Source organism: Spermophilus citellus (genome assembly GCF_964194105.1).
Source record: "Spermophilus citellus genome assembly, chromosome: 1".
NCBI classification, from domain to species: Eukaryota; Metazoa; Chordata; class Mammalia; order Rodentia; family Sciuridae; genus Spermophilus; species Spermophilus citellus.
This window is the reverse complement of record NC_138182.1, coordinates 11,922,667-11,950,504: the sequence shown is the minus strand read 5'-3', so window position 1 is coordinate 11,950,504 and position 27,838 is coordinate 11,922,667. Positions and strand designations below refer to the sequence as shown.

General features: G+C 38.9%; 1 protein-coding gene across 2 annotated transcripts in view; it reads left to right on the top strand.

Annotated features, from left to right (window-relative positions):
- The window catches only part of TM9SF2 (transmembrane 9 superfamily member 2), a 59,730-nt gene extending 49,164 nt beyond the window's left edge, over positions 1–10,566 (top strand). The window contains exons 14-17 of one of the 2 annotated variants that reach the window (XM_081276174.1): positions 647–798; positions 2,229–2,340; positions 5,860–6,031; positions 9,879–10,566. In XM_081276174.1, coding sequence (XP_081132300.1) covers positions 647–798; positions 2,229–2,340; positions 5,860–6,031; positions 9,879–9,946 — 504 coding nt within the window. In that variant the 3' untranslated portion in view covers positions 9,947–10,566. Of the gene's footprint in view, positions 1–646; positions 799–2,228; positions 2,341–5,634; positions 5,816–5,859; positions 6,032–9,878 lie in introns of those variants that run through there. The other variant, XM_081276175.1, reaches the window with a different exon arrangement.
- The last annotated feature ends 17,272 nt before the right edge of the window (positions 10,567–27,838 follow it).

The following is a 27,838-nucleotide window of genomic DNA, read 5'->3' as shown; positions in this document are numbered from 1 at the left end:
ACTCTGCCTCAAAACAAAATTTTTTAAAAATTAGGATTGTAGATCCATAATAAAGTCCCCCTGAGTTCAATCTCCAGTACCAAAAAAAGAAAAAAGTAAATAAAAAATGTTTGGGGGAGGGCACAATTGAGAACATTATTAACACCTTATGGTCATAAAGTTTCATATGGCCTTTTATTGTCTTCCTCATGTTCTTAATGCTTAGTAAAATTTAATAATTTTAATAAAAATGTCATTGCCCACCTAAATTTTTTAAAAATTGATAAAAATTTCAGAACCTGCTGATTTTTTTTACAGTAAGTTTATAATTAAAATGTAAAACCTAATTCTACCTTTTCATTGACTATCATTTTCTAAGTATTATATTCTCTCTTGTGTATTTCTTAACTTTTTCTAAAGCCATCACTCTAGATAACTTCTGGAAACAGTGTTGACCTGTTCCAGTGCACGATTGAGTATTGTATCTGTTAGTGTATGGTTCATTGCTTTTAAATACAAATTTCAGTTTGATGGCTTCAGTAGACTTTCATTATACTGCCATTAGTGTCAGCATGGAAGCTGAAAAAAAGGCAGATCATTATATATGGAGAAGAATTTTTAAAATAGATATGCAATTACGAATCTTTTCTATCTTCTTTTACTGAAGGCCATTGAACACCCAGTTCGAACCAATCAGATTCCACGTCAGATTCCTGAACAGTCCTTCTACACAAAGCCCTTACCCGGTATTATCATGGGAGGAATTTTGCCCTTTGGCTGTATTTTTATACAGCTCTTCTTCATTCTGAATAGTATTTGGTAAGCCAAGGACAAAGTCTTACTGTTTTCATTACCATTATGTGTTTGTTTAAATGGATTACTATTTGTATCTTCTAAATGTAAGAAGTTCTCAAATAAGCAAACATCTTAAGAGCCAAAGATTATTTTCTTTACTGTAGAAAAAGAATAATGATAATAGCTAATATTAATTGAAGGGTTGTTAATGCTTAATATTTAATTCTTATGACTTAATTTTCAGAATTTTATGAGGTAGATATCTCCATTTTACAGAGAGTTTGCAGGTTGAGCGATTATACCACACAATTGCCATGTGACAGAAATTTGACCTAAGTCTCTCTAAACCCATGTACTTATTACTAATCTCCAGACTAATCTGTACTACTCCAAAAGAGAATTCTTTGAGTGCTTGTTGGAAGGGATAGAAACAGGGGTTAACCTACATGACCTCCAGATCCTTTCCATTCCCCAGATGCCTTTATTCTCTGATCTGTTATTCCCATAGGAAACTTGTCATTGTGATTTTGAGCCACTCTGATATAGTGTATATTATGACCATTATTTTATCACATCAACATGTTGCAGAAAGTACCAAGATTTGAGATACCATAAAATAAAGCTGAATTTGAGCTTTTCAGTGATTAGAACATCTTTCTTTCCTGATTATTATAGTAATTTTCCTAATTCAATAGATTTTATCATGTGATTAGAAGCTGTTTTAATTAGTTTGTCATTGCTGTGACCAAAATACCTAACAAGAACAGCTTAAAAGAGGAAAAGTTTATTTGAGGTTCATGGTTTCAGAGGTTCATAGATGGCTGACTCCATCACTCTGGGCCCAGGGTCAGGCAGCATATCATGGAGAAGGGCCCAATGGAGGAAAGCTGCCCAGGCTCAGAAGTAGAGAAAAAGAAGGGGAAGGGACCATAGGGAAGAGGCTCACCTTCCAGGGAATGCCCTCAGTGACCCACCTCCTACAGTTACCACCCAGTCAGTACATTCAAACTAGGATGGACTGATCAGGTTACAGCTTTCACAGTCCAATCATTTCACCTCCAAACATTCCAACATTAACACAGGAGCTTTTGAGGGGACACCTCATGTCCAAACCACATTTTTATCATATAAGGTTTTCCCAGTTTGACTCTGCCTTTCCATTAATTTTCCATTAAATATGTCTTGACTCCTCTGAAAGCCAGTAGACTAACCATACTTAAATGCAAAGAAGTTTTAGTTTCTGTCTGAATAAGAGGGTAATGTCCAAGGACATTGCTATATCCTTCTTCCCCCTACCCCATTCCAACCCTTCACCATCTAAACTGATGAAAATTTGTCTTGTTGGGTTAATTGGGACAAAAAGCAAACCTTCAGTTTAAAAAAAAAAAAGATTTTGTAATTTATTGTGTCAAAGAGAACATATTTATAATTCATCAAATCTTGTTTGATTGTAGGTCACACCAGATGTATTACATGTTTGGCTTCCTGTTTCTGGTGTTTATCATTTTGGTTATTACATGTTCTGAAGCAACTATACTACTTTGCTATTTCCACCTATGTGCTGAGGTGTGTATTACAGATATTCACCTATTAATTCATAGAATTTGTAACTTGGCCTGTTGCAGTGTGAATAAGGTTAATTGATATAATTTTTGTAGATATGTGTTTATTATGATAGACCTAGTTTCCTAAATAAAGTGTAACCCTCTTTATGACTGAGTTAAGATTATATCCCAGTTTAGTACTTTATTTAAAGCTTATTGTTAGATATTTTAGAATGCTAATTTGCTGAGAATAGTGTGACATACTAAATTTTCACTGTTGAGTTTTGTAGCTATCTGTCTTAAAAATATTCGTTTAATATAGATGTTTCTAAATTCTGAAAATTGAGTAAAAATTTTTAGGTGGGAAAATTCATTACAAAGTTTCAGTGATTGCATGTTAATGAGTTATATTCATGGCAACACCAAAATGATGGCATTATTTTAATAGGTGGATTTTTTTTTCCCCCATTAGTGCTGAGGATTGAGCCCAGGGGATATACTACTACTGAACTGCATCCTCAGCCCTTTATTATTTGAGAAAGGATTTCACCAAGTTTCGAAGGCTCGCCTTAAACTTGTGATCCTCCTACCTCAGCCTCTTGAGTAGCTGGGTGTAGCATTATTTTTTAAAGATTCAAATTATTAAATCTATTCTTTTATGATTGTTTTCTATATAAGAGATAAAATCTGTTAAACTGAATTTTGTTTTTTAAATTGAGGTTCAATTCACATAACATAAAATGAGCCATTTTAAAATGAATGATTCACTGACACATAAGTACATTTATAATGTTGTGCAACCACCACCTTTGTCTGGTTCCAAAATATTTTCATCCCCTCCCCAAACACAGGAAAAAAAAAATTTATCAAGCTGTTACCATTTTCCTCTTCCCCCAGACCCTGGCAACGGCATTGCTTTCTGTCTTTAGAGACAAAAGGTATGCGTATTCTGGGGTTATTCAATATTGCAGCCTTTTATGCCTGGTTTCTCTCACTTAGAATGTTTTCATGGTTCATCCATATTATAACATATTTTAGTATTTCATTTGTTTTTATAATTGAATAATATTCTATTATATAATAATATTCTATAATATTCTATTATAACATCCGTGTAGATACTCATCCATTGATGGACATTCAAACTTTTTTTGTATTATAGCTGTCCTAATGGGTTTGAAATGATATCTCATTTTGATATGCATTTCTCAGTGACTAATGATGTTAAGCATCTTTCTTGCTTAAGTTAGCCATCTGTATATCTTCTTTGGAGAAATTCCTTTTCAAGTCCTTTGCCCATTTTTAAATTAGGTCAGTTTTCTTGTTGTACTCTGTATGCTAGATCTTTATCAGATATATTATTTGCAGATATTCCCTTTAATTCTGTAGGTTATATTTTTTACTTTCAAGATTAAATTTTGTTGATATATAATTTATCTAATTTTTTCTTGTTGCTCATGTTTTTGGTGTCATAAATATCTAAGAATTCATGGTAAAATTTAATGTTATAAAGATTTACTCCTATATTTTCTTCTAAGTTTTATAATATTAGTTAATATATTCAGGTCAGTGATTCTTTTTGAGTTGATATATATAGCCTGGAGTCAGAGTACAACTTCATTCTTTTGCATGTGGATGTCCAATTCTCCAACACTATTTGTTGAATAAACTATTCTTTCCTCATTGAATGGTCTTAGCTACCTTGTTGAAAATCAATTGGCCATAGATGTATGGGTTTATTTTTGCATTCTTAATTCTATTCCATTCATCCGTATGCTGTCCTTATACTAGTTCCACACTAATTTTTTTAAAGATATTTTTTAGTTGTCAGTGGATCTTTTATTTTATTTATTTATATGCAGTGCTGAGGATCAAACCCAGGGCCTCACACATGCCAGGCAAGTGCTCTACCCCTGAACCACAGCTCCAGCACTCCCACCCTATTTTGATTGCCACAGCTTTTTTTAGTAAGCTTTGAAATAGAGATATATTATTGGCTGTTCAGGGCCTCTTGCAATTGCATATGAAATTTGAGAATCAGCTTTTCCATTTCTGCAAAAAAGATTTTTGGATGTTGAGAAGGATTATATTGACTCTCTAGATCACTTTGAAGAATATTGCCATTTAACAATATTGAGTCTTCCAGTTCATGAACATGGGATATCTTTCCATTTACTTAGGTCTTTTGTAATTTCTTCTAGTAATATTATAATTTTCAGCATGTACATCTTTCATCTCCTTGGTTAAATTTATTCCTAGGTATTTTTAAGTCCTCTTTGGATTGTTCATTGCTGATATATATATATATATATATATATATATATATATATATATATATATTTATTTTTAAACAACTGGGGGCATTAGGGCTGTGGCTCAGTGGTAGAGCACTCGCCTAGCATGCGTGAGGCACTGGGTTCGATCCTCAGTACCACATAAAAATTAAAAAAATAAATAAAGATATTGTGCCCACCTATAACTAAAAAATAAATATTAAAAAAAAAATTTTAAATAAAAAAACAACTGGGATAAGGTGTGGCTCAATAGTAGAGTGCTTGCATAGCATGTGCAAGGCCCTCAGTTCAATACCCAGCATCACATACAAATGCACCTGCACGCACACATACACACACTGCCGAGTTGGGTGTGTAGCTCTTGTAGGCTAAAACTTTGCTAAATTCATTCATTAGCTTTGGTGATTGTGTGTGTGTGTAGCTTCTTTGGGATTTTTCTAATCGTGATTTGCTTTTAAAATATATTCTTAATATCTTTATAATTTTAGTATATTAATAATGTATTGCTATTTATAATACATTATTTCCCTGGGCATGGTGGTGCACACCTATAATCCCAACAATTTGGAAGAGTGAGGCAGAAAAATCACAAGTTCAAAGCCAGTCTCAGCAACTTAGAGAGACACTCCAGTGGTGTAAAATACATGGATGAATAGATAGAATTATTTTTCATATATTCCAAATGGTAAGAGAGATCTTGAAGTATTTTCCAGATCTTTTAAAGATCTGCTAAGCTATAAGCTACTTTATGTAAAACTAAAAAGAACTGTTTTAATCCCTTACGTGTTTTAGATTGTTAGTGATAAGTGGACATGAATTTAAACCAGGCCCTAATAGATTAATCTTCCTGATGTGGAGTTGATATAAAGTTGATGTGGACTTTAATATAATTACTGTTAATTTTGAACCATTTAAGTGAATAAGATTTATAGATTGCTCTTCCTTGGGGGTCACAAATTTTTAAATATAGCCTAATGCTTTATTATCCATAAACTGTGTAATATTTTTCCACTCATTTTTAGCAATTTTTAGGTTGCTCCAAGACAAATACGGAGTGCTTCTGAACACTGTTAGTGATCTGGAAAGTGTGAGCTAAGTTCAGCAGGAGCCAGACTGAAACTGAGGGCAAAAGTTAAGATTTTGGGGGATTTCACTGAACTATTCACTTTGTAATTTATTTAGCTATATGTTATCTAATAGTTGAAAAGCAGTTCTTTCTCTTCATCTTTTTTTTCTTCTCTACCCAGGATTATCATTGGCAATGGCGCTCATTCCTTACCAGCGGCTTTACTGCAGTTTATTTCTTAATATATGCAATTCACTATTTCTTTTCAAAACTGCAAATCACAGGAACAGCAAGTACAATTCTGTACTTCGGTTATACCATGATAATGGTTTTGATCTTCTTTCTTTTTACAGGTAAGATGAAAAATGAATATTTTAGTAAATTTTTTAGAGTGATAATTTGTAGATTTGTAAATATTTCCCCTTTACTACAAAGCCAATGAAGGTTTCTGCTATTCAGCATTCCTGTTTTTAGCCCTCAGTATGATAGAGCATCATTTGATGTGCCCACCTGTGAGTGGCAGCACAACAAACTGAAGGTGACAAACCAGAAGCCAAGGGAGGAAGGCAAAGCAGGGTTCACTGTGCAGGCAGTGCAGGGAACCTGGACTAGGTTAACAGACTCTCCTGTTAACTTTGATGGTGCATAGCCTATCATTTGCCCTCTTCAGAAATAGGTAAAAAGCTATCACTACCTCTTTTATGAGTGAGTAAAACGTTGGGGAGATGATGTCAAGTGAGCTGACAATAGGTGATACTAAGAAAAGATAGTAATAGGACATTCCTGATTCTGGAAGTTTTAAACTAGAAGTTTTTAATTCACTTTAAAATTCAAGTACCTGATGGGACATAATGTGTATTATATTGGCATTTATTTTATATATGCTTATTCAAATTTTGTAATCTGAGTTTTGGAGCAATGTCAAGTTGAATTGATAAAAAGTTTTCTGCATCTCATAGCCACATATATGGTTGGTAAACAGTTGGGGAGTGAGTGACTGAACTAAAGAAAGAAAATTGTGAGACCTTTCTTTGTCACAAAAAAGCAATATTGTACACAATTTACATCTCAAACTTTAAATTTGTCTTGCATGTTTTATCTAAAGAAATGTAGGAGCCAGGAAGAAGAAAATAATTCTTCTTCTTTTTCTAATTAGAACTAAAGTAAAACTTTTTACTCCTGTAATTTCTTTTTTCATAGTTAAATATTTTATTTCTTTAAGCACAGAAATTATCTTTAAGAGGGCATGATGCTGGGCTGGGCTGGGCTATCACTCGGTGATAAAAGCACTTTCCTAGCATGTGTGAGGCACTGTGTTCAATTCTCAGGACCACATATAAATAAATAAAGGTCCATCCACAACTAAGGAAGAGAAAGAAAGAAAACTTAAAAAAAAAAAAAAAAAGAGGTCATGATGCTTCTAAATGGTAAATAATTCTCACAAGGCGTAGTGGCTCATACCTATAATCCCAGCAGCTCAAGAGGCAGGAGGATTGGTAGTTCAAAGCCAACCTCAGCAACTTAGCTCGAGGCCCTAAGCAACTCAGCAAGACACTGTCTCAAAATAAAACAAAAATAGCTGGGGACATGGCTCAATGAATAAGTGCCATTGAATTTAATCCCCTGTACCAAAGAAAAACAAAACAAAACAAAAACACCTCAATTCTTTTGGAAATCTGTGCACAAGCACGCTCACACACACACACACACACACACACACACACACACACACACACACAAAGGGAAATATAGCTTACTGGATTAGAGATTTATTATAAAAGTTAAAATTTGAAAAAAGTTCAAATGTTACAGGGCATAGTTAAAGAAAATCGGTGTTTTCTCAGCTTTTTTTGAATTGGTACATTATAGTTGTACATAATGGTTGGGGTTATTTTGATATAATCATACATGTATGGAACTTTACTCCATTTCAGTCCTCAGCACCTCCCCTTATTCTCCTTCTTTTACTCTTTTGATCTACTGTCCACTTTCTTATATATTTTTAATTAGTGCTTTGTAGAAGCATATAAAGGTGAAAGTCCCTATGGTATATTTTTGTGTATATATAAAATGGAAATATGTATGTATGTATGCACATAGCCTAATTTTGTCAGATTCGTTCTGTATTTTCTCCCCATTCTCATCCCTCCTCCTTTGTCCTCAGTCTCTATTCTGCTGATCTTCCCTGTGTTTTTATGATATCCTATACCCACCTCCTTTTTTCCCCTTTGTGTTGCTCTAGCTTCTGCGTGGGAGAGAACATTTGACCTTGATTTTCTGAATCTGGCTTATTTCAATTTAGCATGATATTCTCTAGCTCCATCCCTTCACTGGCAATTGCCATCATTTCATTCTTCTTTATGAGTGGGTAATCCTCTATAATATTGAAAATGTTTAGTGGGTCGAAGTGCCTGCTGCTCAGTATATATCAAACTTCAAGCACTGGGTCAATTCTGTATTCTAAGGCATCTGTCAGACAGAGTGGGCTGCACAATGTGGAGCTGCTATGTGAGAGATTTGGGTCCACAGCTGTAAATGATAATAGTCTGTAAAACAGCAGTGGCCAATGAAACAAGGGATTGCTGCTTTTGTGCTCTTTATCTTTGTGTCCATAAATGCATATATATAAATAGTAGCTCAACAGTCACCTAAACTTTATTGTTCTTGGCTTTTGAAGTATCATATCTTCACTCATTCATTAACCCAATTTTGTAATCTGAACTCTGGAGCCACATCAACTTGAATCAAGTAGTGAAACCAGTAACTTTTCATGTGCTTCCCTTTGTGGAAGGGGTTCTGTTCGAGAAAGTGGGGAGCACTCCAAAAGCTTTGTGTTTTCCTAAAGTGAGCTATGTCTGTACCTGTTGAATATGTCAATACCTGTTGAATATTTCTGAGGAGATAGAACTGGAAAAACTGATATGCCTCTATTATTTTCTTTTTCCCCCAGTGCTGGAGAGTGAGCCCAAGGCCTTGTGCATGGCACTAGTGCCTCGTTTTATTTTTAAAATACATTAGTCAGTTTGACAATTTAGTGTATATTATTTTGTAAAACAGAGTCTCTAAATTTGTTTTATAAATCTAAAAGAATACATTTGCAATTTTAAAAACCCTGAATTTGAATTCTGCCCATACTTACCAGCCACATAGCCATGAGGTAGTCACTTAACCCTTTTGAGTCTCATTTTTGTCACATTGAAAGACTGTCCCCATTTAGAATTCAAATTCTTTGGTTCTAGACCAATGAGGATACCTCAAAATAAAGGAAAATATGTTTTTTTCTATGAATCATCTCATTTACTCTGTGTAATAGCATAATGGAGGCTGCTAGGACAGATACAGTTGTCTCTATTGAAAAAGAAATAGGCTTGGAGCCAGTTGTGGTGGCATATATCTACTCCCAGATACCGAGGCAGGAGAACCACAAAGTTGAGGCCAGCCTGTCTCAAAATAAAATTTTAAAAAGGGGTGGGGGTGTTATAGAGCAGTTGTAGATCATTTGCCTGATGTTCACAAGGCCCTAGGTTAGATCCCAGCACTGGGGGAAAAAAAGAAAGGAAGTTTGAGGATGTCAGTTAACTTACCCAAGGACAGTCTGTGTGGTTATGATGGAATTGCTCTGTTCTCTGATACTATGCCAACCTCACTTTCAGCCAAAATCATCTTTGTTACTATCCCAATTATATCACTCTTACCATTTTGTAATAGCATTTGTGTTATTCTCTTTTACTATAATTCTTTGAAAGCTGATAATTCCTAATAATTGTACTTGGAAAATAGCCCCATTTAATTATTCTATTTATCTGACATTCTATTTAGAGTATTCTTATCATACCTGAAAAAAGTTTTTAGTAGCGGTTCCATTTTGTGATAATATATTCTTGAATAGGAGAAGACATTTGGCATCCTTTTTATTTTTACATACAGTCTTATATTTGTAAAGAAAGTGGGAATGTATTATGGAAAGCTTAATAGTCTTAAAATGTAAAAAATTCTGTCACCTTTTATAAGAAATTTTTATTTGAAGTGTTTTTATATTTTTCAAGAAAACTCCTGGATTTCTGGTATATTCGTAGGCAGTAATAGTTTATAGTTTTGTGACTTTTTAAGGGAACTAGTCATTGTAAGTCTGCATTTTGGTGTAAATTATGAACCTCCTTTGAAATAGGTTTATTTTGTTTTTGTTTTTTTCTTTTCTAGGAACAATTGGCTTCTTTGCATGCTTTTGGTTTGTTACCAAAATATACAGTGTGGTGAAGGTTGACTGAAGAAGCCCAGTGTGTCCAGTTAAAACAGAAATAAATTAAATTCTTCATCAACAAAGACCTGTTTTTGTGACTACCTTGAGTTTTATCAGACTTATTGGCCTAGTAATCCTTCAGAAACAACATACTTCTAAGTACACCTCTTCCCATACACCTGTCCCCACAAAATGTGTTTTCAACACTAAAGCATTTGTATCGTGATTTGATTAAGTATATATCAGTTGTTCTCCGTGAAGAGCAAGTTTAAATATAATGTGCATTTGTAAATACAATAGCTATAAAGTTTTCAGTACTTCTAACGGCAGAATAGAGGAGGCCATAATACTGATGAAATGCAGGACGGTTAATTGTAAATAGGATTTTCTAGGCTCGGTAGGTGGAAAGAATTATTTTTCTTTGAAGGAAATAACTTTTTATCATGGTAATTTTGAAGGATGATTCCTATGATGTGTTCATTGGGGGGAATGTGGCTTTTAAGAATCTTGTATCAGTTGTAACTGTTCATATCTTCTTACTTTTCTGTGTTGACTTCATTATTCCCATGGTGTTGGCCTTTTAAACTATGTGCCTCTGAGTCTTTCAATTTATAAATTTGTTACTTTAATAAATATTGTAAAAATGTCTTCATTGCATCATTACCTATTGTATATTCAAGGAGATTCTGTAAATACAAATGTATTGACCAAGGGTGTTTTAAATGATTTATACTATTTTAGCAGAATTTATTGAATTTTGTTAATGTAACACTTTCTGAGTTTTGAGCTAAGTGAAAGTTCAGTCTTTTGGGCTTTGTGTCAAGTCTAAAATATTTCACTGTGAGGCAATAACAAATTTCAGTCGCCCATATCTAGTCAGATCAATTATATAAGTCTAGAACTTATGTGGATCTTACTTGGTTGTCATTAAGGATTTTATATTCTTGTTTTTTAAAATACAGTATTTTTGATTTTTCTAAAGTCAGGTTTTAGGATCTGTTCACTAGCAGACTAGAAAATCTTTGTCATTATGATTACATTGTTTTGTTTTGTATTTCACAAATAATGTTTTCTTTAGAGTTAAAAATCTCTTTTTCACGTTCATCTGACTAATCAAGGTCTATTTATGTGGAACATAGAAATTTGAGATGATTTCAGAGATATTAGTCTGCTTATATCTATGAGAATATTCATTTGTATTAAGGGGCTCACTGCTTGCTGCTATGAGAACAAATCAGACATTATCATTAAACTTATAACTACAATTATTAGCTGTTGTTTATATGATGTTTCTGGGTTGTTACTAAATTGTTTTACATTACTATCTTTTAAAGAGAAAACAACTGACCTATTCTGAAGAGAGAAGGAACTCTAGTTAATTTTAAATTCTCTCACATGTAGGATATAAAAGTTTTTGTGTTTTTTTTTTTTTGTGTGTGTGTGTGTGTGTGTCTTTTGCAGTGCAACAGGTACCAATGAGATAGTCTGGTTTTGACTAAACAAAGGGCAAGTTTTATTTAGACCCTTGATTCACACTAGTTTTATTAGATCAAAGTTAAGCTTCCTCTCTGTACAATTAGTGATTAAAAACAATTAACTTTATTATTTTGTTCTAACTTTTATTTTGCTTCTAAAGTAACCATATTTCACACGTTGACAATGGAGAGGCAACTGGGAAAGTGAAGTATGGGTTTAGTATCCCTTATCTGAAATGCTTGGGATAGGAATGTTTCTTATTTCAAAGTTTTTCAGATTCAGAGAGATTTGCATAGGCCTTACCAGTTGAGCATCCTTAATCTGAAAATCCGGAATCTGAAATTTTTTGTGTGTGTATAGTGCTGGGGATTGAACCCAGGGCCTTGTGCATGTGAGGCAAGCACTCTACCAACTGGGCTATATCCTCAGCCCCAAAATCTGAAGTATTTGATGATTATATAATGTATTCAAAAGGTTTGGGCTGGGCATGGTGGCGTATGCCTGTAATCCTGGCCACTCTGGAGGCTGAGGTAGGAGGATCACAAATTCAAAGCCAGCCTCATCAATTTAGTGAGGCCATAAGAAACTCAGTGTGACCCTGTCTCAAAAAAAAAAAAAAATTTTTTGGATTTCTGGGCTAGGGGTATATGTAGCCCAGGGGTAGAGCTTGTGGCTGCCATGTACTGAGGCCCTGGGTTCAATTGCCAGCACCACACATACAAAAAAAGTTTTGAATTTCAGAGCTTTTCAGATTAGGAATGCCAGCGTGTAAAAGTATTAAAGGAAAAATCAGAAGGAAGGCATGAGGCAAGTGATGAGGGGCAGTGGAGCAGACAGCCTCCTCTGCACACTTTGGTCAGCTTTGTCTTGAGGGTTCGCTGCCATGATTTGTTTAGATAGAAAGTTCTCCAGGAAAGTGCATCCTGCCTCAGCTTGTGCAGGTGGACCCTTAGGACCCATAGACCCTTCTTGCTTTGTGCATATCCCAGGACAAACCTGATCGTGATATGAGACGTGAGCCTCAAGAAGCCCAAGGAGGAGTTTTAAAAGTTGTGAAGGAAAGAGGCATGCAGCAAAGACCTGGAAACCAGGTACCAGTGTTTTCTTGCTGGGGATATGTTGGTTTTGTTCCTTTTGTCACCTTGGGTCATTTGTAGAGCTCTTTATTTTGTAGGACTGTCCTGAGCGCTGTTTGAACCACACCATTTGTCTGCAGCCTGTCTTCTTACTCAGCACATCAAGGTCTCCCAAGCTTTCAGGCAGCACCAGGGCTGTTTAGCATCTTCTAGTTTCTTGCTCCACCTCTGTTCACCCCGTGCTTGTTTCCAGCCTCACCTGACCTCCCTGTCTGTTCTAGAGTGGCTTCTCTTTCTCCTTCAGTTTTCCCTTTTATGTGTTCAAATTCTTTCTCTCCATGCCCTTTATTTTTAAATATGCCCAACTTTCGGCTAAACTTAAGAAAACACAAAACCCCTGTGGTCCATTTCTCCCTTTTTCCCTTCCCTCTGCCCATCTGTCTTTGCCATCCTGTCTTCTCATGTCCCCAGGATTCTGTTGGAAGTTCTGTTCCTGAGGTCTCCAGGGTCCACCAAATCCCCCAGCCAGTGAGTACTTTTCAGCTTGAATTTTATTAGGTCTTTGTTGACATGATACCCAGTCTCTCCTGAAAACCCTGTCCTAAAAGCAGTATTTCCCAAAAGTCTAGACTTGAGTCTTCTGCATAGAATCACAAAGACATTGTTACAGACATCTGGCCCTGCATGTGTTCTGAAGTACATTATAATAGGAGACACCCTTTTGTCCAAATTTACCATCAGTCTGCGTCCTCTGGGAGTGCTCTCTCCTGCCACCCAGTAAGAGTTGATATTCCATCCTTTCCATCTTTGACTTCTTCTCACTTGGTATTCTCTATTCAGTTTCACTCTCATTTTATAACGATTGCCTTCAGCTCCAGTGATAGCCACCTGCTTGCTGGACAACCTGAGTGGGCCTCGGGAATCTCAAACTTATCGTGTACAGAGGCGAACCCTGTCCCCCAGAACTGTGCCTCATCCTGATTCTCCATCTCCTGTCAGCTACTTCATCGTGGTAGCTGGATACTCAGGTCACCTGGCACCTCTCTTCAGTTAGTCACCAAGTTTTATGCATTCAACTCCAGATCCATTGCTTCCTGGCCACCACCTCCATCACTGGGGCCTGTGGCACTCTCTCTGAGACCACTGCAGCCCATGCTAGCTAGTCCCCTGTTCCCCACATACCCCTCCACAGTGACACCTGCCATAGCTGCTCAACAGGATGATCCTCAACACCCGCACCACCCACCATCCATCTCCTTAACACTTCCCATCTACACCAAACTGTGTGCTTTTGTGCTTTCTGATTTAGGAAACTGGAAAAAGCTTTCCTAAAGGTGTAATAAAACAGCACAAAAATTTTAATGTTAAATCATCTTAAAACATGTACATATCTTCAAGGGTTTAATCAATTCTTCTGGTATTGGTCATGTAAATTTTACTACACAAAACCCATAGTACAAAAGAATTTGTAACATATTTTAGTGACAAAACCTGAAAGCATTTCAAATACAATTGCTTCAAAGTTCTGTGTGACATAGGAACCTAAGATTGCCAGAAGCTTTGTTTTAGATTTAAAAACTATTAAAAAGTCATATTTTGCTTTAATATAGGCCTCTTTTGTTTTAACACAAGTAAAAACAAAGTTGGCTCAGGCTGCCATGGTAATATACAAGCTGTGTCTTAAGCAATAGAAATTTATATTCTCACAGTGCTGGAAGTTCAAGATCAAGGTGTTGCTACGTTTGGTTCCTCTGGTGGCCTCTTTTGCTGTTTGGTGGTCACATTCTCTGTTTCCTCACATAACCTTTCCTCTGTGCACATACATCCCTGATGTCTATGTGTCCAAATCTTTTATAAGAATGCCAGTTGGATTAGGGCCTTCCCAAATGACCAAACTTGGCCTTAATTATCTCTTTTTTAAAAAGCTCTGTCTTCAAATATAGTCACCTTCAGAAGTACTCGGATTTAGGGCTCCAACATATGAATATACTATCTTCTAATGATGCCGTGTCTGCGGGGTATGGTAGTGTGAACCTGTAGTCCCAGCTACGGGGAGGCTAAAGTGGAGGACCACTTGAGCCCCAGAATTTAAGGGCAGCCTGGGCAACAAAGCAAGACTCCATCTCAAAAATAATAATAATGCTCTATCTACTAAATCACAAAAATGGTAAGTTCTCTTTTTTTCTTCTTTTACCAGAATTGTTTCAGCACCTAAGTCAAAACCATCTATTGAACCAAATGTCACAGGGTATTCATTCTTGAGTCACAGTTAAAGTCAATGACCCCTGCCAGAAGAAACTGAGTGTTGGGTGTCTGGAGCCCCCTCCTCTGTCCAGGGCGCCCAGCCTGACATACAGCCTGGTGGTTAACAAGGAGCCTGGGTTTCTGTACCATGCTGGGCTTCTCTGTGAAAAAAATTAGACCCCACAGGGAATAACAGGCTTCTGGGCTGGATTTGTATTCCACAGCTAGATAATTGTTTTGTTGGAGATGTTCTACTTCTGTTATAATCAGAATTGTTCAGGAAAAAAAGAAAAATGAACCTTGGCAATAGGTTTTTTTAATAAACCCTCATTATAGAGATCTCTTCCTTCATACTTTACAATGCAGTTAATGAATTAGGTGTGTCTCCTCTGGTGAAATTATAAGTTCTTTGGGGACCGGGCCCTGTTCTACTCAGTTGCCATGGTGCCAGGCACGTGGGAGGCAGCCACATGTTCTCTGAACTAAGAAATGAATGCTTCCAAATCGTCTTTTTTGTTGCTTCACAATTTGCCTAGTGTTATTTTCTCAGTCCTACCTTTTGGCTAATTTGATCATCTAGACAATGCCAATAAATAGAGTGGTCTTAATTTGCATTTTAAGTTTCTGGTATAGAATCAGTGCTTTAATTGAAAGGAGAGACTCTAATGGGTCAATTTGGAGGAAGTAGGTGAACAAAGACCTTTCTTTGCCCATCACACACAGTTTGAGCCTAAGTACAGCCCAGGGATTGTTGTGGGGTCATAAATGGTTACCTGGTGACTTTTCAGCCATTTTACTTAAAAATTACCAGTACCTTAAATCTGTGCATTCAATATCTTATACTTTTCAGATACTTTTACAAATACTGTCTAAAATTGCATAATGCCTTTGCGGGACCAATGTCACATGCCTGTATTCCCAGCTACTTGGGAGGCTAAGACAGGAGGATCACAAATTTAAGACCAGCCTTGAACTTATCAATATAAAAAATAAAAAGGGGTGGGAGTATAGTTCAGTGGTAGGGCATCCCTGAATTCAATCCCCAGGGCTGAAAAAAAGGGGAAACAAAAAAAGTAATGATATGAATCACACAAGAAAATTTAAAAACCATAAAGCATTACAGATTTTTTTGGGAGGGTTGTGGTGCTGGGGATCGAACCCAGGGCCTGTGCATGCAAGGCAAGCACCCCACCAACTGAGCTATATCCCCAGCCCGCTTAACAGATTTTTTTGAATGACCAACTTTGGAAGGCTTTAAAAAGGTCTTTTTTTAGTCAGCTTTTCTTTGCTGTGACCAAAATACCTGGCACAAACAGCATAAAGAGATTTATTTTGGTTCACAGTTTCAGAGGTTTCAGTTCATAGTCTGCTGACTCCAAGGCAGAAACATGGTGGCAGAGGAAAGCTGCCCAGCTCATGGGAGTTGGAAAGCAGAGAAATAAGGGGGGCAGCGAAGGACAAAATAAAACCCCCAGGGGATCCCCCCCGTGTGACCTACTACCTCTACCAATGCCCCACCCAGTAGTGCATTCAGCTATCAATGGATTAATCCACTGATGAGATCAGAGCCCTCCTCATTCAATCACAACCCCAAAGCCCCACCTTTGAATTTTGCTGCATTGGGGGCCAAGCAAACCTTCAGCACATGAAACTTTGGGGGACAGTCCAGATCCAAATCATAACATGGCTTGGGGTTGTTATTGATTTTGCTTTTTGAGGTGCTGGGGGTGGAACCCAGAGCCTTACACATGTAAGTGCTCCATCAATCACTGAGCTCCACCCACCCCAGCCCATGCTTTAAGTTTTTAATGAATAAAATAAATAACCTCAGTTAACAGAATGAATTTCTCACATTCTACCTGTGGATAGCAGAACATTTCTGAACTTCATCAATATGTAAATATATGTCATTAAGAGAATGTTTTCTGAGCTGGGGTTGTGGTTCAGGGGTAGAGCGCTTGCCTAGTATGCGTGAGGCACTGGGTTTGATTCTCAGCACACATACAAATAAATAAAATAAAGGTCTATCAACAACTTAAAAAATGTTTTCTAAATGTATACATTTTCTCCTAAAACCCAAATAGATAGTGACCATCATTTCTCTGCCTACAATAAGATTGATACGTAGAAAATAATTATTTTTTCTCTTAAATATTTTTATTTTGATAGAATCAAAAGTTTTTTTCTACTGATTTGTTTCCTTAATTATGTAAGTAAAAGTCTAAGTAGGGCTGGGGTTGTGGCTCAAGTGGTAGCGCGCTCACCTGGCATGTGTGCGGCCCGGGTTCGATCCTCAGCACCACATACAAAAAACAAAGATGTGTGTCCGCCGAAAACTAAAAAATAAATATTAAAAAAAAAAGTCTAAGTAGTAAAAGATTTGTTTCTGTATATTCCTCTCTTTCTGGAATTCTGAATTTCTTCAACCTCCTTATTTGAATTTCATTTCTGCATTCACATTTGATTATCTTTTTTCCCTTTTGTTCTTGGATCCAATGATTATTTTGCATTCTAATTAATGATCTATTTTGTTTTGAGAAGAAGAAAATACGGCTTTAAAAAGTCTTATGAGTATTTTTAGCAAAAACTAAAAATGGTGTTGATCAACACCACATGGATGGTATTGATCATGATAAATAGCCCTATAAGAGGTCATAGATGGTTGTACAAAGTGCAGTAATTTGGCACAGACAGAAACATGGTCAAGGGTGACAGCAAGACCGTGTGGTTCCCTGCAACTTGGGTCAGAGGGAGGGGGCTTTTGTAATGGTCAGTGAGAGTGCCTGGTTGGTATGGAGCTAACACCAGAGACTGCAGGTGCACTGTCAAGCACTTTCTGGTGCTTCTGGCACTGGGGCTTGGTTATAAAGCTCACACACACTCTAATGGCTTTGCTTATCTGTAGTATGCCAGGAAGCTATAGGGTTTGGGGACAGAACAGGGTTCCTCAGGGGCAGTCATGGTGGTTGTGGCTCAAGATGACTACACACAGATGGAGTGGGATCCCTACAACAGTACTTTGCATCTAATAGGCTTATATTTGTTGATTGAAATTAGGAATTTAAATGACAAGTGACACTGATTTTTAAATATTTAAATTATTATTTAATAATAATGGTTAAAAGATACTATTTCAATATTTTGTTTAGCTCTTGGATTCCAGAATGTGCTGTTCTGATTCTGTAAAATTATGCATTTTAATGTGCATCCAGCAGCATTATCTTGCACACTTGTTCTATGTTCATTGACAGTTGTTAAAACAAATCAGCACTGGCAGGACTTGGCCAGCTCCTCTCCACACTGAGTTTGAACTGTTACCCATGGAACCAGCCCAAATAGAAAGCTACAAAGAGGCTAATTGAAATCAGAATGCTGGGTCACTTCTCATTCAAACAAAACAGATGGCCCTTCTTGCCACACTTCTGTCAAACTTGGGGGGGGAATTAAAAGCATTTTTAACTCCCACACATGCTGACTTGCTCCTTAAAAGAATTATGCATAGCTGCTGAAATGCTGGGGTGGGGGAGGGAGGGCTCTTAAATAGCAGAGCTTCTTTCCCTTTATTTCAAAATTTCATGAAAAAGCATTTTGACAAGGATATTCAGGATTGAAGCTTCAACTTAGATTCTGAATATTTGGTTTTCATTTGTTCTAGTTCAGTTTTTCCCCCCCTTTTGGAATAGGTAATCCATGAACACGGCACACAATTCAAAATGTACAATAGAATATAGAAAAAGGGGCTGGGGATGTGGCTCAAGCGGTAGCGCGCTCGCCTGGCGTGCGTGTGACCCGGGTTCGATCCTCAGCACCACATACAAACAAAGATGTTGTGCCCGCGGAGAACTAAAAAATAAATATTAAAAAATTCTCTCTCTCTCTCTCTCTCTCTCTCTCTCTCTCTCTCTCTCTCTCTCTCTCTCTCTCTCCTCTCTCACTCTCTCTTTAAAAAAAAAAAGAATATAGAAAAAGGTGGGCTGGGGTTGTGGCTCAGTGGCAGAGCAGTTGCCTCACACATGTGAGGCCCTGGGTTCAATCCTCAGCACCACACAAAAATATAAATAAATAAAATAAAGATATTGATCTGTCAATAACTAAAAATAAATAAATAAAACAAAAAGAATATAGAGAAAGGTAAGACTCCTGTCATGCCCCCAACACCCAAGGTCTTGCCCTGGAGACTGCCACTGGGCAGTCTCCTAGGTATCTTTTCAGAAATCAAACCTTCTTTTTTAAATTAGGTCCTTAAGACCTCTTACTTGGATAACTATGTAACTGACCATATTAATAATATGGTTGGTTTTCAAATTGATGTGCAGGTTTTTTAAAAGCAACTGAGGAGATGGTGTTTTTATTGTACAGAGTACATTAGGCAAAGCATGGCTGACAGTGTTATTAAATGACACCTCTGATATTTAATAAATATGTAAAGCAGCATAGGCCACCTCTTGGGACCTGTTAGGGGAAATTCAGAAATTGGAGGATGGAACTCTTGCTCTGTATCCTAAATACCCAGTTAGCTCACGACGAGAGCACTGACAAAGAACTAACCCAGGCATCACCCTCACCACCCGTTGCTACCCAGGAGTGAGGCCCATGACTAGCAACCTCTGAAAAACGGTGTGAAAGCAAACTGCTGTCTGGCTGTGACCTGCAGTTAACAGTTTGCCTTGGTGCTGCGTGTCCAGGTGTGGCTGGGGAGCCTTGCCTGGGCTTCCTCTGGCCCACAACCTCATCAAAGCTTCATTCCAGGAGAAACCTCAGGTGTGAAACCTACCTTTTGAACTACATCCCCAGCCCTTTTTATTTTAAGGCAGGATCTCACTAAGTTGCTGAGGCTGGCCTTGAACTTGTAGTCTTCCTGCCTCAGCCTCCTGAGTTGCTGGGATTATAGGCATGTGCCACCATACCCAGCCTACTGGTGTTTTGTTTTGTTTTGTTTTGTTTTGTTTTGTTTTGTTTTGTTTTGTTTTGTTTTGTTTTGTTTTGTTTTGTTTTATCTGTCAGAGTGGTTGCATTTTTTAAAACTGTTTAACAGTGGAATGAGAAGCTTTGTTTCCTATAAAAACCCCAAACAGCCCAAGGATCAGTGTAGACAGGTGGTGAGTACAGCTCCCTCTCAGCACCCTTGACTGCTCCAGTGAGGCTGCCTCAGCTGATTTGATGGCTTTGGAGCAATCCTCCCTGGGTTGCTTTGAATGGAATGCCCAGCCTACTGGGAGAACATAATGATTTTGTTTTCTCTTGGTGGTGCTGAGGGTTGAATCCAGGATCCTGAGCATGCTAGGCAACTGCTCTGCCACTGAGCTGTGTCCCCCAGGCCAGCATATTGAGTCTCCAACAATCTTTGAACTCAAATCCAGGTAGGTCTGGTTCAACCTATCTTTCCTGGGCTCCACTGAGTCAGCCATTAGCTGACCCCTTTCCAAGGCCACTGGAGCCCCATTGAGCCACAAGTGCATGCCCAGGGACCCACTGGGACTTTCTGCCCAAAATCCAGGAATTCTGCCTCAGAATTTAGTAATTTGTCTTATTTAATCTGCCAAACATGGTCCCAGCCATCCTTCAACTATTTGTCCACTTCTCCAAGTTCCCAGTTGAGGAAACCCGTGTCTGCTGCTTTAGATCATCTCTCATTGTTTTAGTGCTCATTCTATTGCAGAGGCAGATAGCAGCTCACCATGCTGCAAAAAAAGGATTTAGCAAAATATCTTTTAAATATTTCTGAAATATATTGATTCAAGTGCCTATTTTGTGTTAGGTTTTATGGTAAGAACTAAGGGAGATAAAGCCAGCCTTTAGCTGGGGATGTAGCTCAGTGGTGGAGCACTTGTCTGGCATGCATGAAGCCCTGGGCTCTACCCCAGTGCCAAAAAAAAAAAGGCCAACTTTCACAGTCTAATGGTGAGAACAGCAAGGAGACTAGATTATTATTGAAGTAATGATCCAGAAAGTGCCCTGACTGTGCATGGCCTTCTGATGTTCCCATCCTATAAAGGTGTGTGGCTTTGTCTGGACTCCCCACTGTTACAGGCTCTTAGGGAGCATATGTGAGTCACCTGAGCACCTACCTGCTAATCAGCATGAGGAATAATGTGAGGACAAATCATTGTCAAGAGGCTTCCTTGTCTCTACTTGGCTATTTTTATTCATAGGTATATCACTTAATATACTTTTGAGAAAATCTAGATTTGATTAGGAAAGAGAAAATAGTAAAGGGCCTGCAGTAGGTGTTAATTACAGGGTTGAGTCCCTTTTCCAAAGGGGCCTTGAAGTTCTAACCCCTGTAATGCTTCAGAGTGCCTTTGTTTGGAAGTAGGGTCACTCAGATGTAACTAGTTACAGTGAGGTCATACTGGAGTGGGGTAGGCCCCTGACCCAATACCATTGGTGTCCCTATAAGAATAGAACAGGTGGGGCTGGGGATGTAGTTCAGTTGGTGGAGTGCTTGCGGCACATGCACAAGGCCCTGGGTTCAGTCCCCAGCAAAACACACACACACACACACACACACACACACACACACACACACACGAACATGTGAAGACACAGATACAGGGCAGGGCATGGGTGGTGACCCCTAGCAGGGAGGTTGGGGTCATACAGCTGCAAGTCCAGGAAGCCCAAGGATCGCCAGCCAACCATGAGGAGCTGGGAAAAGGCAAGGAAGGATCCTCCCTATGGATTCCAGAGGGAGCATGGTTGTGCTGATATCCTGGTTTCAGGCTTCTGGCCCCCAGAATGGTGAGAGAATGAACGTCTGTCGTTGATGGTACTTTATTACAGCAGTCCTGGGAAATGCATGTTGTGAGTGACCAGTAATGTCCCATAGCTGGTAAGAAAAGAAATGCTCTCAAGCAGAGACTGATGTGAAATAAAAGTACCCATCTGAGGGAGCTCTAGAGCCTTCGCTCCTCAGTCCTGCTTTGACTCTAACCTAGATGACCGGCAAACAATAGCTGTTTCCAGGATTTGCTTCTCTTAACCTCCTTTCAAAGTGATGGTCTTATTTTTAGTCTCTGTTCTATTGAAATTTGGATTCCAACCACAAATGCCTTTATTGCACAGAAAACCTCTGACCTACATGGGTCTTAGTGAAAGTGCGGGATTCTGAGGGACACAGACGCTGAATGACCCACTGACCAGCTCTGACCGCTCTCCTAGTCAGGGACAACAGCTTGAATGGAGAGGACTCACCTTTCCTGCCTGCAGTTTGACAGTGGGAGGGACAGGAATACTTTTTCTTTTTTTTTCTTTTTTTCTTCCCCAGGGAGCAGGAAGCAGCAAATTCCGCTATCCTCCCGAAATTGTTATCCAGACTGACAACATAGAAATGTTTCAACCTGCCCATTCTGCCCGGCTGCCTCTGAGGGACTCGATCTCCTTAAACACTTGCTGCTTCCAGTGACTCTCAATGGGGTTCCCAGACCCCAAGTGTCAGTGTTACCTGAGAACTTCTTAGAGCTGCAGATTCTCAGGCCTGCCTCAGACCAGCTGGGTAACAAGCTGTGCAGGTGGGGCCAGCACTCTGGGTTCTGAGAAGCCATCAAGGTGACTCTGATGCCTACTAGTGTGTGAGCACCAAATTTGACTCTGTTGCCATTGCGACAATGCACTGTCTTAATCCTTCTCCTGTCCACCCAACTGCTGCTTCACCACGCCCTTCCTGGCTCCTTCGTCCTATATCCCTGTTTGTGTGTGTGTGTGCACATGCATTCATTCATTCATTCATTCATTCATTCTTTTTTTAAATATTTATTTTTTAGTTTGAGGTGGACACAATATCTTTATTTTATTTTATGTGGTGTTGTGGATCGAACCCAGAGCCCCATGCATGCCAGGCGAGCGCACTACCGCTTAAACCACATCCCCAGCCCTCATTCATTCTTTTAGAAAATGTCTGGAAAAGCTTATCTTGTACTTAGTTTGGTGGCTAGATCTAGGTGGTTCAGAAGCTCTGTTGGTTAAGCTTCTTCAAGTTGTAAGAGGCAAGGACTCTGCTTTTTCAGATGACATTTATTATAGGAAATGATGGGTATGAGCATCTCTCACTACAACCAGGAAAAATATATTTAAAAGCAATATCTTTCTGCGGAAGAGAACAGAGGCAAGGGGGAATAAGAAAAGCAGCCCAACATCTAAGTTTCATGTGGTCTTTGGAATTTTTTTTTTTTTTTTTTTTTTTTTTTTTTTGGTGCTAGGGATTGAACCCAGGGCACTTTACCACTAAGTTGCGTTCTTTCCAGCCCTTTTTATTTTTTATTTTGAGACAGGGTCTTACTGAGTTGCCCAGGGCCTCACTGAGTTGCTGTGGCTGGCCTTGAACTTTTGATCCTCCTGCCTCAGCTTCCCAAGTTGCTGGGATTACAGGTGTACAGCATTGCGCCAGGCTAGAATGTTCTTTGTGAGCGGTAGTAACTGCCAGCAATGCCCATAGTCCAGCCCCAGTGTCCTTTGCTGCTGGTTCTAGGAACTCCAACACAAGTGTGACAGCCCTTTGATGTGTCTACTTCTACTGTGACTATTTCTAGTCAAAGTGCTGCTGCTTAACCATAAGTTTGGTTGCCCAGGGAATCTGTGTGCTAAATTTTCTTATCTTCTTTCAGTTACGGTTGCCATGCCAAGTTCTTCTCCATCTCATGGGCACAGAACCCTTAGAAAATGTCTCATTGGGTCTTCCAGTGTCCTGTGTCAGCATAGAACTCCCCTATTTGCACCATGGCCAGTCTCCCAGTGGCAGCTCTTGACTCAGAACCAGTCACTGTCCAATCAATGTTGGCCAGGACACATGGAGATACAAGCAAGGTATCTGCTGAAGATCATGTGGCTCACCAGAGGGCTCTGGGTACAACTGGTGCTTGGGCAACATTGGACCCGAGTCTGGATTAGGAGATAAGTCTAGGAGGGAGATGTCCATTCGAAAGTGATGACATTTTGAGTTGGTGGTAAAGTCTCAAGTGTGGTGGCATTACCCAGGGAAAGTGAGTAGAGAGAAAGAGCCAAGGAGCCTCACATCTCCAATCTACCAAGGGATAGATGAAGGTCAGAAGGTCCCTTTATGGAGGACCTAGTATTTGCCGAGCTCTGGGCTGTGCTGCTTCACAACTTTTTACTGTGGTCATGGCTCTGCTTCTCTGCTTAGTTTTCCATGTGTAAGTAGAATGCTGTGGAGAGGACCCTCTCCAGCTGGCTGGTTCCCCTCCCTTTCCCCCTGGTCACAGTCACTTATGGAAGAAGTGTGTGTGTAGTCATCTGTGTGTATAGTCTTTTCCATTTCCCCACATCCTGTCAATGATTACCATCATCCTTCTGATTTTTTTCCTAAGTCACAGGTGTGAAGAGTTATCTTATTGTTTTGTATAATTTCCATTTCTCTGATGAATAGTGAGATTGAGTGTGAGCATTTCTTCACATTTTCTGTCTTATATCCTTGGTTCATTTTTTTCTACTGGGTGCAGACATTTTCCTTGCTAGATTATTTACTTGCATATTCTATATAAGGTGTTTAGCAACTTTTTTTTTTTCTAAAGAACCTAGATAGCAGCCAGGCGTAGTGGCACATGCCTATAATCCCAGCAGCTGAGAGGTTGAGACAGGAAGATCATGAGTTCAAAGCCAGCCTCAGCAATGGTGAGGCACTAAGCAATTCATTGAGACCCTGTCTCTAAATAAAATACAAAATAGGGCTGGGGATGTGGCTCAGTGGTTGAGTGTCCCTGAGTTCAATCCCTGAATCTCCACCTCCCCCGCCCCCGCAAAAAAAAAAAAAAAAACACACACACATAACAGGCCAGATATTCTTTGCCATATCAACTCAGCTTTGCCAAGGACAATATGTAATGATTGGATGGGGCTCCAATAAAACTTTATTTGTAAAAATAAAGATGGCAGAGCTGATGTTCCTGTGGACATATTTGCTGATCTCTGTTCTAGATGTAATTCCTTGTTGAATTTTGACATTATAGTTACCTTCTCCTACTTTGTGTACAGCGTCCTTGGAGACCAGAGCAATTTAGTTTTCATAGGTCCATATCCCTTAGGGTGGTGGAGCTGGGGCAGTTTTGTTCCTCTGCGGAGTCCTGCCCTGCCATCTCTCACCCTCCTCATTGGAGTAGACTTGGCTATAATGTGGCAGCTGGATAAGAGAGCAAACAGAAGCATGTGAAGGCCCCTCGACAGGTCCACAGTTTGCACTGATGCATGGTCACTGGCCAAGTTCAAAGTCAGGAGATAAAGAGGTCAACTACCCACAGTGAGTCTATGACAAGGGCACAGATGCAGAGAAGGAGGAAGAGTCGCAGTCAGCAAGTCGCCGAGAGTCAAGTCTAATCTCCGCTGCCTGGATTTCAGTCTTCGGTGGGCTGGTCTCACCCCATCAATGCTACTCCTAACCCTTCACTTCAGACTGCTCAGGTGGACCTTGGGAATCTGACAGAAGTCACACAAGATCAGGCAAACAGACAGTAGAGTCTACTCCAGCTGCAGGCAAATTTAGCCTGCCAGGCTTTCCCACTGCCCAGAAGGAGAACTGTTTGGGTCCATTTGCAATTGGTAGCTTGTACAAAATAAACAAACATTAAATACTTTCTCCTCTAGGAAATAAACTGACCTAGGGATCTTTGTGATTTTTCTTTCTTTTCTTTCTTTTTTTTTTTTCCTCATGGGAAGAAATATCTCAAGGAATTATTTTCTCAATAAACAACAGCAACAGTTTATTTTTGTTGGCTGGACCTGATCCTCCCCCACTTCCCCTTTTTGGATTGAGAGGTTGACTGCAGAATTGAGAAAGAGATACAGTTTTATTCTTTTTGTGTGAGTGGTTTCTCTAGCTGGAAAATAGAAGCTCTGCATTCTTTCTGTATTAGGTGCACTTCAAAGTTGTAAAAATTTGGATAAAGTACATGAGGGTTATGGGTGTTCTAGATTTTGGTCTTTTTATAACTCCCTCATATTTCACATTTGTTTGACCTCAGGTTAGAGGAATGCTTTTGAAAAGAATAATGATTTGATCCTAGCAATGGATGTAGCAAAAATACTGGGGTCAATAAGTTAAAAGCTTTTTTAAAAAAGAAGACGGAGAAGAAGAAAAAGAAGAAGCAAAAACTAGATTTTGCAAACTTTAAGCTTAGAGCTGCATGAAACAGAATTTCCCAGCTGTATGGTTATAAAAAAATGTATGGTGTGAAAATATTTTTTGAAGTTTATCAGAATAAAAAGTTTGAATTAGGGTAAGCTAACTTCTCTGAGGTCTGCTCCACAGACACTTTCTCTGGATTTGTCTTTAGTACTTTTACATATGTATTTAATTTCTTCTCTTTTGCACAAAAATCTGAATATCCCCATGTGTTTTGGGATTTTACAAATATTACCTAAGATGTGTGTTTCAGTGATTTATTGAAGGGAAAAAAACAAGTTTCAAAACAGTGTGTGTGAGAGGGCTGGGGCTGGGGCTCAGCAGTAGAGCACTCATCTCCCATGTGTGAGGCCCTGGGTTCGATCCCCAGCACCATATAAATAAAATAAAGGTATTGTGTCCACCTACAACTGAAATAAATTAAAAAAAAAAAAAAACAGTATGTGTGAGCCTGGCGAAGTGGCACAGGAGGCTGAGGCAGGAGGATTACAACTTTAAAGCCAGCCTCAGAACTTAGCAAGGCAACTTAGCAAGACCCTATCTCAAAATAAAATAAATAAATACATAAAAAGGGCTGGGGGATGTGACTCAGTGGTTAAGCACCCCAGGGTTTAATCCCCAGTACCCAAGACAAAATCCCCAATATGTGATGTAATTGGTAATTTGTAAGAACTATGAATATGTGTTTGCTTCTATCTATTCATCAATGGATGGACAGATCATCTGTCACTGTCTCACAGATGTACATGCAGAGAGAAAAATGCTTAAGGCCCATCTGTAAGGAAGACATTAGAATATGAACAGTTACCTGACCTGAGGCTTTAGCTTTCTCCCCACACCCCCACTTTTTATCTTTGGTTCAAATTGTCTATAATAAACCTTATTACCCATATAATACTAAATGAGATTTTTTTTTTTTTAAACAGGAGAGAGCTGTTTAACTGTGTTGCATACCAGCATTCTAAAAATAGGAAGACTAAAACTCTTTTAATTCTAAGGAAACTAATAACACGCCCTCCAGTCGGAGCCTTGTATGAATGCTGGAAATCATCTGGCTAGTGGTTCTGTCATTAATCAGAAAATCAGAAGGAAGAAGGAAAAGCTGGGAAAGAATGAGTTTGGATTCTACTCCTGCCTTCCTCCTCTGGCAGGTGCTCATGGGCCCCAGAGCAGCAGGAGTGGTCCAAATGTGCCAAGTTTATCGAAATTCATCTGTAATTTACATACTGATGTAAGGATTAGGCAAATTCTGCTAAGTGAGATATTAATTTATGCTTAGAAATCTTTTCTTGCATAGCTATTTTAATGAATAATGACACTCATTACAAAATTATGGCCAAACTTAGCGATACATTAAGGTTTAGAATTTTGCAAAAAACAATTTTTTTGAGACAGGGTCTCACTAAGTTGCTTAGGGCCTTGCTAAATTGCTGAGGCCTTGAACTTGAACTTGTTATCCTCCTGCCTCAGCCTCCTGAATCATTGAGATTATAGGTGTGTGCCATCATACCTGGTGCAAATGGTATTTTATTTCTTACAAATCAGAAGGAATTATAGATCCCAGCGCTTGCGCGCGCGAGCGCTCTCTCTCTCTCTCTCTCTCTCTCTCTCTCTCTCTCTCTTTCTCTCTCTCCCTCTCCCTCCCCCCTCCCTCCCTCTCCCTGTGGTCTCTGTGTGTGTGTGTGTGTGTGTGTGTGTGTGTGTGTGTGTGTGTGGTGTTGCTATGGATAGAACCCAGGGCCTGTGCATGCTTAGCAAACGCTCTACCATTGAGCAATACTCCCAGTCTCTATAAATCTAATTTAAATTTAGCACTGTTCCAGGTGTCGTCTACTAAAATTCAGATTTCTGAGAACATTTCATTGGAGCATTTATGACAGTTTACGAGCAAGGCAACCCCTCAAGCATTTTGGAGAGCCCTTCATCTATCATCCATAGTACCTGTTGGTAGGAATACAGAAATAAATGAATAAATGACTTTTGCCTTCACCTT